This window comes from Citrus sinensis, chromosome 3 (assembly GCF_022201045.2).
Source record: "Citrus sinensis cultivar Valencia sweet orange chromosome 3, DVS_A1.0, whole genome shotgun sequence".
NCBI lineage: Eukaryota > Viridiplantae > Streptophyta > Magnoliopsida > Sapindales > Rutaceae > Citrus > Citrus sinensis.
In genome coordinates, this window is record NC_068558.1 from 4,193,300 (window position 1) to 4,205,379 (window position 12,080).

Sequence of the window (12,080 nt, forward strand, 5' to 3'; positions counted from 1 at the left end):
GAAGTATTGGTGCCATATGTTATTGCCCCTGTGATATGGTCATAATAGCATCACGCATACATGTTGGAACCTAGAAAGAAATCCAATCTGAAGCATCTATTATCAAACCGACTTTGAATGTGAAATAATATACTGTTAAAAGCTGCAAGCCAATTGATATTTGTGACAGGAGCGATTGTTACTTTCCATACTGAAATTAATATATGCTATTTATTCCATCGTCATTTTTATAATAGTCTATGATTATTTTAGCATCATAATTTTATTATATTATCTTTATTTTTAAATAAATTCTTATTCATATTTATTATAAATTAAATAAATCATATAATGAAAACTAAGATATAAATGTTATGTATTAAAATAAGAAAATATATGTTTTAGTGTGGATAAAAAATTAATAATAAGATTTTTTTTATACTTTTTGTTATTTTTGAAACACTTTTCCCATAGTAAATATATATTTTATATTCTTATGATAAATTATCAGGTAAATGGTCTATTTATCTCTCTTTTCTTTTAAATCTTTTGTGCCACGAGAATTTTTGGATATTATAAAAGTTGTAGGAAAGTAAGTGGTATATATTGATTTTAGTAAGGGGAAATTAAAAATCTCTCTTGTCAAAATTTGACACGTTTTATGGTCCCAATGAATTTGATGGCGCTACGTCATTTAGCACAAGCTTGGCGTTCGTCGAATAATTAAATTGTATAAGTGCATTATTGCTTTACATATATTGGCTACTCAATGGGGAGTATCACAGTTAACCAAATTATGGGGTCATTTATTAAAGCAATAATGTGCCAGTGTTAGATATTTGGTTAATTTTGATCTTCATTACAAATTATGACCCCATAACTTGGTTAATTTTGTAATTTTCATTGCTTTCATCGTGCCCTTAGAGCGATAGTTTTGCCCCTTCATTCATTCTCGATTGTTGCCATATAAAACACTCATCGCACTAGATATTTTCACTAATGGGTGGAATCAACATGTAGACTCAATGTATTTAATCATGAAACTGGGAAGGATGCAATCTAGAATCCAAAACTGCACCCACTATCTATCTCATATCGCAATCATTCGATGATTCAAGATCACAGCCTCAACGCCGTTATCTAAACAATCAGGAAATCTGCCACCACCAAAGATCTACATCGATGTGAACCCCCCTGCCCACGCCTCGTAGCTCCCATCGGGTGGCACGTTTACTCCAGACTAAACTTGTTGGTTGAGTGGAAAGACTTGTTAAGTGACAATGACATTTTCAATTAATATCAGGCAATTTAAGCAGCTATACATTTATTATTAATTTTTTCCCATATGAGATAAAAATATCGATCCCTCTTTGCCAATTATGGCACCCCCGAAGATATAAAAATAAAAATAAACTGGCAACAAGTAATCAGCTGAAGACAGAAAGCTTGCTAAACTTCCGAACCGGTGTTGTTAGGTTGAATTATATAATATAATTGTAGTTATAATTGTAGTTGGTGGTCATTGAAAGACGGGTTTGATTGACTAGTTTAGCGGCATCATTAAAGTGATAAAGACTTGTTCAGATCTCAAGCAGACAAGATCAGGAAAATATGTCTGCTCTTTAGAATTTGTACTAATAGATCGAGTTAGGTTACCTTTCTAAGAAACGGTTGTTACTTATTATATTCCTCATGACCAGAGGGGAAGGCAAAAGACTTAATTTAATCTATTAATAAAAGCGCTGCTGGTACTCCTTTTCTCTAATTCTCGTAGCACAAGCAAGGGGTATCAATCGCTTTAACCATGCAATAACCTTCAGCCAACTGTTGCCTTATCTCTTCTTTTTTATTCATCATATTTCTTGTCATTGTCTGCCGGATGACTCATTCGTGGAGTGCCAGTCCGCTTCATCGCACATGTGCTCACTTATTACGCATTTATACAAAATGCTAAACTAATAAAGTAATAATTAATACTCATACATGCATGTAATATATACGCATACATTATTTTAACTGAAGCATAATGTGAAATAAAACAAATAGAACAACAAATGAGATAAGAGCCATAGTGAGTTTTACTCTTCAATAAAGACATAAAAAAAAAAAATTAAACTGAAAAAAATTAAACATCAAATCATTAGCCTCTTTAATTAAAGAGAAGAGACTGAGAACGATAGGAGGCAAAGATTCCTCATCAATGAAGAGAAGTACGATGCAGCTAGGAGGTAGAAATAGGTACAACCCACGCTGAAACCATTATTATTATTTTTTAATGGGGAATATAAGGGCTTGAATTGAAATTTTACAATGTCTATGTGAAGTTTATATTTGCTCCTTTAGTTTTATCTAATTCTGTTATAATCTACTATATTTTATACTTTCTCTACCATATATATATGGCCTCCTCAATTTTACTATTCTAATTTTACGACCCAACTTACTTTATGTTTTGTCGATTATAGCCCTATTTGAACCAGATTCTGGTTTGGCCATCGGCCGCAACCCCATTTTAGCAATAATGTCTGCTATTTGGCTATTCCATTAGTTTATTGAAAAACATGATTGCGAGTAATACAGAAGTTCATAGATCTGACAAAAATGCATGCATCGATGCATAGACACACATAGTTGTGCTCAAATGCAGATGCCAGCACAAAAAAATTTGTGCGGATGTAGCAAAAAGGCAAAAAAAAAAATGGATTCAATACACTGTAGTCCATTGGAATCCATCTTTTTCTTTATCTTTTATCTCTATCAATGTTTCAACAAAGTGATGATGCCACTAACAAACAAAAACAAAACATAATTTCTAATAAATTATTTTTTTCATATTAGTGGCATCCTCGCTTTTTGTATCCTTCTCCTAAAAAATACAGATTTTAATGCACTATAAAATAAAATATATTGTTTTAGAGTTAATATTCTTTTTTTAATATATTGTAACTAATCACTTATTTTAAAATGATCAGGGATCGTCAGTTGGACAATTTTCCTATATATTATTTTTCAAATGTAGATGTCTAAGTATAAATTCTATGTGGATTCACTATTACAACATATGACATTCTAATATTTTTGTTCAATTAACTTTTACACTGTATGTTGGAATAGCCAATCTGTACCTAGAATATCCTGATCGATATATCAATATGATGTTTTGTTTTGTCACGAATCATCATGCCGCGGCCTGCACGGCTTTTGCGTGTACATGCACATGCACACGTACACAATTACAAATAATCTACACAAATATCATATATCAATGCAGGCCCTTTGATTTTTTATATGAAAGTTGAAGAAATTTAATTGATAGGGATGGAGTTGAATATTATCGCGTATTTGGTATTTCTTTATATCTGGAACAACCACTGTTCCCGATTTCCACCATCCAGATGGCACTCTGCCCAGCCGCTTGGACTATTCATTATCGCATCAACTTTCGAGTTGGCCCCAATAATCTCAGTTTCTGAGATTTCGTTATCACAAAGTGAATGCATGTGAGTATACAAAAATATGTATTTCACTAGCTGCATATGTGATAAATATGCTCAATTTACTTTCAGACAATCCAGAGACCTCCATTCATTGCTTTTCTTTTCTTTCTTGTATGATTTAATTTGTGGGGTTTTTTTTTTTCTTTTCATTTAAGTGTTCCCATCTCTGACAAATCAAATTGTATATATTTGACTTTTTCATAATGTTTGTTTGGTCATTGATATTTGACATCTATTGGTGATTTGGTTCTTCTCTAGCCATTCATGAAATTGATAACAAGCATGCACGAATCATCCTAGCTACCGTATCAAAAAGCTCTTTTGAAACCGACCGCGATATTTCTTGACTTTACAATGTTGAAACTTGGAGCTAGAACTGTATTTGCTTCATGTAATTGAATTTGTATAATTAATAATTGACTTATTTTTTCATTGATAGTATACGCTCTAGATTGTGCTCAGTAGTCATGGTGGAGTATACACCATGACTTCTATCTATTATTAGAAGATATTAGTCTATTCAAGATAATGTCAATATCATATTCTAGCTAGACATTGATTAATTATGTCCCTTAACCCTTCGTTTGTTTAAGCGAACAAGACACAAAAGCTCATTTCCCACTTTAAATATATATATATATTTTTCCATATTTAGGTAGATTAATGCTGGGCCATTCAACATGATTTGAGCATCTGCAACCAATGAAGATCCAACACATGAATTCAAACGTGAAATATTAAATTCAGATACATTACCAAGAATTCAAAACCCTAATCTCAATGCTCTCTCTAAATAATTTGATCCAATTAGCCTAACAGTTGGGAACGGAAACAAGTGTTGGGTTTGACACGTGTTGATGTGGTCTTCATGCTACAGTAAGAGCTAAAGTCTTTTAGCCCCCTATAGCTTTTCTCATCCAAGAAAGCACTAGAACACTGCTTTTAGCGCAATTTCAAATTAATTTAAGCTGCCTCTTTGGATTATTTATTATCTTTTGAATTTTACTAGATCGAGTAACAAATAGATTTGAAAACTAAAGCAGGTTTCTTTTCAAAGGAAACCCTAATCCTAAGTAAACCACTTTGTACAGAAGCATTTTTCTATTCTCAAAAGATATGGCACTAATTAAGAAAGCTACAACCCACCATGCATGTTAACACGAATTCCTAAATGGGTTATTAGAGCACCGATCGAGAAGTGAGAACCATTCCACCATGCATGTTAACACCTAAGTAAACCACTTTATGCGTGTCATGCAATTTGGAAGGGTTTTGTTTGGTTAGCTGTTTTCAAATTTCAGGAGCCATGAAAAGCCGTTCGTTTTTAATATGCTTTCAAAATTATTTTTAGGTAGCAAGCAAGAGATATGTAGACGACGGATGCATGTTAAGCAACGCAATTGTATAAGAAAATGACAAAATGGAATACGTATATACAACTGAAAATAAAGAAAAATTTCAGAAGCTATGTCGTTTCATGTACGACATCATATTGTAATATTATAGAGGACAAGATCATCTCAAACTATACAAAGAATGAGTCATGCAAGTATTGTTCAAATGTCGGAAACCAACATCACTTGAACTTATCTATATAACTACAAATCGTCACTTGGCACTGCCAACCGACAGCGGAGCCGGAAGGAGCCGAACAATAATGCCATATGTGTTCTTGTTTGTTCCAAGACTTTGTCATTTCCATTCACCAAAAGAGGAAAAAAAAAAAAAAGGAAACAAAGAAAAAGAAGGGCAACTATCTATCATTTAATAAATAAAACAACCAGTTGCAGACTTGCAGCGGTTTATGGAGTTCTATTATTCCAATCTTTGGCATCCGTAATGGAGTTAAACCTATATAATTAAATTCATCATTGCATTGTTAAAGTAAATAGTAATTAGTAAATAAACTACCTAATGTTCTTCTCAAAAAGAAAAAAAAAAGAAAAAAAAAACCGATGTTGATGTTGAGTAGTATAATTCACTAATGTAATTGGTGGTTAATAAAAAAAAAAAAATTAAATTATAATCCTACACTAATAATAAAATATAAGTAATATAAAATTTTTAAAAACTTAAAAGAAATTAGGTCAAGATCCTGATCCAACAAGTTATTGGTGACGAATACTATCTGGCCACGGAATTAATAAAATGAGAAAGCCTTGCTCATAAAATAACAGTGGCATTGAAAGATAAGAGTGGGTCTGAATAGTAACAGTGGCCTTATTGTTTTGGTCATTGTTGGGCGTGTTGGTCGCAAGTCAAAGAGCAGCAAAGGCATATCTAGAATCAAGATCAAGCAAACGACAGCGTTTAATTTACTAATGTCAATGGCACATTATCGTCGTAACCGAGCTGTTAAACTCTAACCGATGACATTTGTAGAAACGTTTGTTGATGGTGCTGCTTTTGTTTTTATCCTCGAGCTAGAATTAAATGTCTGATATTTGGTGTGAAGTGGAACTTATTCGGCAGGATTGAAATTGATTTTTTAAGGATGCGTCTGGTATACTATATTATATTATATTATTTTAATATAGATATATTGTATTATTCTCAATTGTATTTTAAATGTTTAATATTTGGTGTGAAGTGGTACTTATTTGGCAGGATTGAAATTGATTTTTTAAGGGTGCGTTTGACACATTATATTATATTATGTTATATTATATTATTTTAATATTGATTTATTGTATTAGCATCGTATTATAATAATATTGTACAATTTTGGTACTATATTGTACTGTATTAATTTTTTTTGATTAACTTAAATTATATATTTAGAAAATAATATTTATTAGTACCTAAAAAAAATACTAAACATAGAAGTCTTAAATTTTAGAAATTAACATTATTTTTTAGTATAAATGTTAAAAAGTATCACAATTTTTTGTAAAGATCAAAGCTTATAGCCTTATATTTTTGGTAGCATAACATTTATTTTTCAGTATTTTATAAATATATAACATGTGAAATAAAGATCAAAGTAAATAATTTAATCAAATAATTTCTAAATAATATCATAACGTAATGATATTTTATGTTATTATTTTTATTGGTATTAATTTTAAATTAATATTATTTAAATTTGTTCATATATATAAATATTTATTGTTAGTTATATTAAATTTTAAATAATAATCAATTTTTATATATTAATTACTATAATATAATTAAATAATGTAATATTATGTTATATTTTTATTTTTATATATTATTTAAGTACTTATTGTTAGTTATATTAACTTATTAAATATTAATCCATTTTATATATTAATTATTATATAATTAAATAATAAATTATTTAGTTATATTTTTAATCTAATAAAAATTAAAATATGAATAATAAATTATAAAATTATTAATTTATTTTAATAATTATGATGTAAAAATAAAAAAATTAATATTATATAATAATATATTAATTAAAAAGTTTTATTTATTTATTATTATTAAAAAGAGCAAAAGCGAAAAAAGAAGAAGCAAAACCCGCATTAAGCTAATAGTTGCCGCATTAGCACACCCCCTTTATCCCAATACAATATTTTTCCAAACATGATCTTGATATTAAATTAATGTGAATAATATTATAATACACTATAATCACATGCTCCAAACACACCCTAAAATGCTTATTATGCAAGTGACCTGAGTGAGTCATATAATGTACCTCACCAAAGAATTGTGACATTGGGTGTGTTTTCATGATTTCGTTGCCGATTTAGATCGACCATGTAGGATCGGTGCATTTGAGATTACACAAATTTACTCTTAATTGTTTCCTTGGTGAATGATTTAGTCTTCTAAATTGGTATAGACATCGTGTTCTGTGTTCAAATACTGATGAATAATTAATATTATTGAGGTAGCTGGCTAGCATCCGATTCTTATAAGCAGGTCTTGTTGCAATGAAAAAGCTCACACTTCCGGTAGCAAATACATAAATGAAATGTTGTTCATCCAGAACAATGCAAGTTATTTCAAACAGGTGGCTTTTCTTTTATTATCTAGTAGTAACGGATAATTAGCCATTCATTCAGAGTCTGGATGATCCCTTGGGATGATGCATGACTATGCTGTTATAGGCATCCAGAGTCAGGAAATCGTCTAGTGTAGAGGCTGTGCATTGTCGAATGAACATCTTGCATGCTTCCTTGTACATTCCCTTTCTGAATTTTTCTTTGCCAACCTCTCTTTCAATCCTTGCCATCTCTTCATCCACCACTCTTCCAAAGAGTTCTCGGCTCACCTTCACTCCAAGACCATCTCCATCCAACTCCGCTTCATATTTCAGCCACTGCCAGTTCTGAACTCTGCTAATCTCGGCTGTGGCAGCATCTTCCATGAGGTTATAAAGAGGCACTGAGCCAGAGCCAGTGAGCCATGCTGCCAAGTACTGAATACCCACTCGGGTATTCAGGCGGAGTCCCTCCAAGGTACGGACTCCTCTGGGCTTCTGTAAGAGGTCTTCTCCTGTTATGTTCCCCGCATCTTCTCGCTTCATGGTTTGGATCTGGTTAGGTGCATTCCCCATGTTGTTGTTGAAGGCTTCCATGCAGGTTGGGATCAACCCTGGATGGGCAGCCCAAGTTCCATCATGTCCTGCCCTGACCTCTCTTAGCTTGTCCTTCCTTACAAGTTCCAGTGCTGCCTCATTGGCTGCTGGGTCATCTCTAATAGGAATCTGAGCTGCCTGTTTACAGGCATAGAAAGAAATAAGCATGTCGAAATAATGGAGAATAATTAAGTTAAAAAGAGAATTGGATCCCGTACCATTCCTCCCATGGCATGCACACCACGCCTATGGCATGTCCTGATAAGGAGATCAGAATAGCACTTCATAAAGTGCTGAGTCATGCCCACCTGCACCCTGTCTGGTAGTAGCCTATCTGAGTGACCTTGGAATGTCTTTACATAGCTGAAGATATAATCCCATCGTCCACAATTCAAACCAACAGAGTGATCTCTAAGCTCATAGAGGATTTCATCCATTTGAAAGACGGCTGGAAGAGTTTCGATTAGAACCGTGGCCCTGATGCTGCCTCTTTCAATTCCTGCCATCTTCTCAGCCTTTTCAAACACACAATTCCATATTTTGGCCTCCCTGTTAGCAATAACAATTAACATAAACATTTATATCAATAGAACATCCACAAAAGTGTTGTTCCATCATCAATTGGTTTTATTTCATATATACTTCTGGCTATTTAGGGTGTTTGCCTAAGCAGCACCATAACAGGAGGACTCATAATGATCACTAGCGAAAAGAAAGTCCAAGGAAACACACATTTAGGAAAGCATTTAACTTTCTTACCTCGAGTGCTCCATTTTAGGCAGATAGAAGAAAGGTCCGAATCCTTCACCTTGGTTGCTTCTGAATGCAGCATAATTGTGGTAAAAATAGAGGCCGAAATCCACTAGGCAACCAGTTGCTGGCTCACCATCTATGAGGATATGTGCCTCAGGTAGATGCCAGCCTCGTGGACGGACAAATAACTTAGCAGTTTGTTCATTGAGCTTGTAAACCCTGTTCCTGGCCTTATCATGGAAACTTATGGTCCCATTAACGGCATCCTTTAAGTTCACTTGGCCACTCATGAGGTTATCCCAACTAGGTGAGAGCGCATCTTCAAAGTCAGCCTATGCATTAACAACTGAAATCTCAGTTTCGACTATTCCTTGGAAGAAGAATTTATTCATGATTAATTGTTCAATATCTTGGATAGTACCATCAGTATTACTAGTAAAGGGATGGACAAATTAATTTGATTTCTCTGTTCCTGTTACACTAGATAATTTACTTGTCAGTTTTCGAAATGGTATGATATGAGGATTCAAGACTTATTTATGGAATTTCAAAATCGACTTGTGTGCAAACAAGAAGACCTTTTCAAATTGGTGGCTTCGGATTTATTTATTTATGTTTATGAGGAGCGGGGGATGACTAAAGCTACTGCGTCCAGTAAGAAAATAAGTAAGCTTTCTTGCAATTGTATTCTTATGATCTTATCATACTTGCAGTTCACAACTGCTTGATGCATATCCGTTAACTCCTGTCATGCAGATGCAAGTGGATGATCATGAAGAATTCATGCACTCGGGGAGTAGAAAGCAGAGGAATGGAAGCAGAACTCACCATGAACACTTTAGCTCCAGAGTTGAGTGCATTAATGATCATCTTCCTCTCGACAGGACCCGTAATCTCCACCCTCCGATCCGCAACAGGTGGCGGAACTAGCGCACACGTCCATTCCCCTTCCCTTATGTACCTTGTCGCAGCATCAAAACCAGGCAAGGCTCCCTCGTTGTATCTCCTTTTCGCCTCCCTACGACACTCCATTGCATACTTGAGACGGTTCCTGAACTCCCTTTGCAAATCCGCAACAAATTGCAAAGCATCCTTGTTAAGAATCTTTGCAAACTCTTCACTGTATCGGCCTCTAATCTCCACTCCTTCAGGGACATCATAGTGGGCACTAATCTTTTTGGTCATAGTTGGTGCAGCGTAACCATATGTGCCGAGGCCAACCATCTTGCTTTGCTTGTGATAGATAAAACTACTGTTTCTTGCGCGTTATTTTTGAGCAGGAAAAATGTGTGACGTTAAGACGAAGATGTAGTACAAATATAAAGGGGAAAGGGCGGCAAGTGGATAGCTATAGAGCGTCATCGTTATGGGTAGATTTTCATGATAAGGAGGTGGCTTTGAACCTTGTGCCTGCCTCGGGAACCGCAGTTTGTTAGGATAGTGTTGAATTGGAAGTGCCGGAATAGTTGATGTCAGCATGTTGGTCATGTAACAGAGAAACGGGAAGTATTGTGAATAAAATAAATTCCACTACAAAATTCGCGCCACCAGGTGGGAACCGACATAAAAAATACGCGCTCATGCGCATACAAATTACCCAAAGAGCTCCCCAAGAACGCAAATGCGTTGACAAAGAAGCTTCGTAGCCGTTCGATATCGTTTCTGAGGGTAAGGGTTGAGATTTTGGGTTGATTTTTTTTTTCTTTGCAATATTGTATTTTTTGTTTGAGTTTGATTTTTGATTGGGAGGAGTTGGGGCTGTTAATAAAATAATATGGCGGCAGGGCGACCTGATGTTTCAAGGAGAAGGGAGTATTATGGTTACTACAGAAAAGATGAAGAAGTTGCTCGTTACAAAAAGGTCTCTGGTTATGATGAATTGGGTCATAATGCTGGTGATCACTAGCGGAGAAATGGCTACCCTTTTTTGTCAAACGGCTATAAGCAACGTGGTGAAGCCCGGAGAGATGATGCACCATGTATTAATAATGGTGAAGTGTCGAAGTGGGAAGATGGGATTTTCAGTTGCCTCCGAGGAAGAAATTCAAGTTTACACCCATCATATGGGACTTAGAAGAGAAGGAAGTAAGCATTTCATCTAAGAACAGAGCTGTACCTACAACTTGTAGGCTAAGTTTGTTCAATCTTAGGAGTCTGGATTTGACTTGTTAAACAATCTTTGGACTTGCTGTATGGTCTGTTTTGACATAGTTCTAAATTTGATTTCTGATTGTTGGCTTCAAGTCCAAACCTGTGAAGGCATTTCAGTTATGGCATTTTATTGTTTTATGCAGCAAATAACAGTAGATGACGCCCTTAATCTCGGAATAAGCAGCTGATGATTTGACTTGACGTGGCATTATATAATCCAGAAAACTTTTTGATCAAGAATGTTGTTGAGGAGGCGTACTGAGAGTCTGGATTCAGAGATTGCACATTGGTGACAGTCGAAAAAAGCGCGTGTTTTCTGTCGCATGCCATTAAAGAGGCACTTCTATTAATTGCACGGGCGTGAACCAACTACATAGACGCGTGATTGGGACTCCAAAATAGATGAGTATCATTTCATTTTTTCCCCCTTTTCTGATCTTTGTTAGGAATATTGAATTCTGTACTAATGTTTTGCGAATCCTGATGTATACATAGAAATGTAGGAGCTACCTGCTCTGTGTGAAGAGACAAAAAGGATTAAAGGAAAAGAAATGGACATTACTTCGGGTTTCTGACTGTGATCTCCAAGTCTGTATGTCAATGGAGCTCGTCTCTTTGCTTGAGTCATGGTTTCCCCCCGGTTTGATGATTAGTTTTACTAAATCATTTCTTTGTACGCATTCAATTTTGATCATTGAGAGGGAGAAAAACTGAATACTGCACAGTTTTATGATCAAAATGTTATTCCTTAGTGACTAACAGAGGAATTGATGCATATAGCAGTAAACGTGTTACAGACATCAATACATTTGAAGTAACGAAAATGCAATATTTTTCCCAGCCTTTGATAATGTACTTCAACAAAATATGCATCACTATAATAAATTCTGTGTATCAGTCATTTTCGACTAGCAATAGGATATATCTTGACTACATTGATATATCTAAACTGTTACTAGCCTTTACTGTGTATCAGTCATTTTGGACTCCACTTGGCCTTAACTCAGTTACTGATGAAGCAGGTGTTGGGGAAATAAGAAGAGGGAAAACAGTGTGCAAAATGGTTTTTTCTTTTGGGTGGGTTTTCTGAATGATCTCGTATAAATATCATTTGGTACTAAAGCTTATGGTTTTTCCAAGCGCAAAAA

At 34.5% G+C, this 12,080-nt stretch overlaps 1 protein-coding gene and 1 long non-coding RNA gene across 2 annotated transcripts; one reads left to right on the forward strand and one right to left on the reverse strand.

The window, feature by feature from the left end:
- Nucleotides 1-7,298: 7,298 nt before the first annotated feature.
- On the reverse strand, nucleotides 7,299-10,083 carry LOC102626401 (malate synthase, glyoxysomal). Its single transcript, XM_006476928.3, has 4 exons — nucleotides 9,610-10,083; nucleotides 8,788-9,113; nucleotides 8,247-8,577; nucleotides 7,299-8,166 (listed from the first exon to the last, which is right to left on the reverse strand). Exons 1-4 carry the CDS (start codon nucleotides 10,003-10,005, stop codon nucleotides 7,510-7,512), a joined length of 1,710 nt encoding a protein of 569 aa, XP_006476991.2. The 5' UTR covers nucleotides 10,006-10,083; the 3' UTR covers nucleotides 7,299-7,509.
- A 16-nt stretch (nucleotides 10,084-10,099) lies between these two features.
- On the forward strand, nucleotides 10,100-11,837 carry LOC112498209 (uncharacterized). The gene is made up of 3 exons (XR_008052711.1): nucleotides 10,100-10,449; nucleotides 10,566-10,866; nucleotides 11,076-11,837. It is a non-coding gene; the product is annotated as an uncharacterized LOC112498209 (long non-coding RNA).
- Nucleotides 11,838-12,080: the final 243 nt, after the last annotated feature.

Bases quoted from the DNA above. Each gene is read 5' to 3' on its own strand.
- LOC102626401 (XM_006476928.3), bottom strand. From the start codon at position 10,005: ATGGTTGGCCTCGGCACATATGGTTACGCTGCACCAACTATGACCAAA. The intron at 9,114-9,609 runs GTGAGTTCTGCT...GTTAATGCATAG, and splicing joins CTGGAGCTAAAGTGTTCATG to GCTGACTTTGAAGATGCGCT. The intron at 8,167-8,246 runs GTACGGGATCCA...GCCTGTAAACAG, and splicing joins TGCATGCCATGGGAGGAATG to GCAGCTCAGATTCCTATTAG.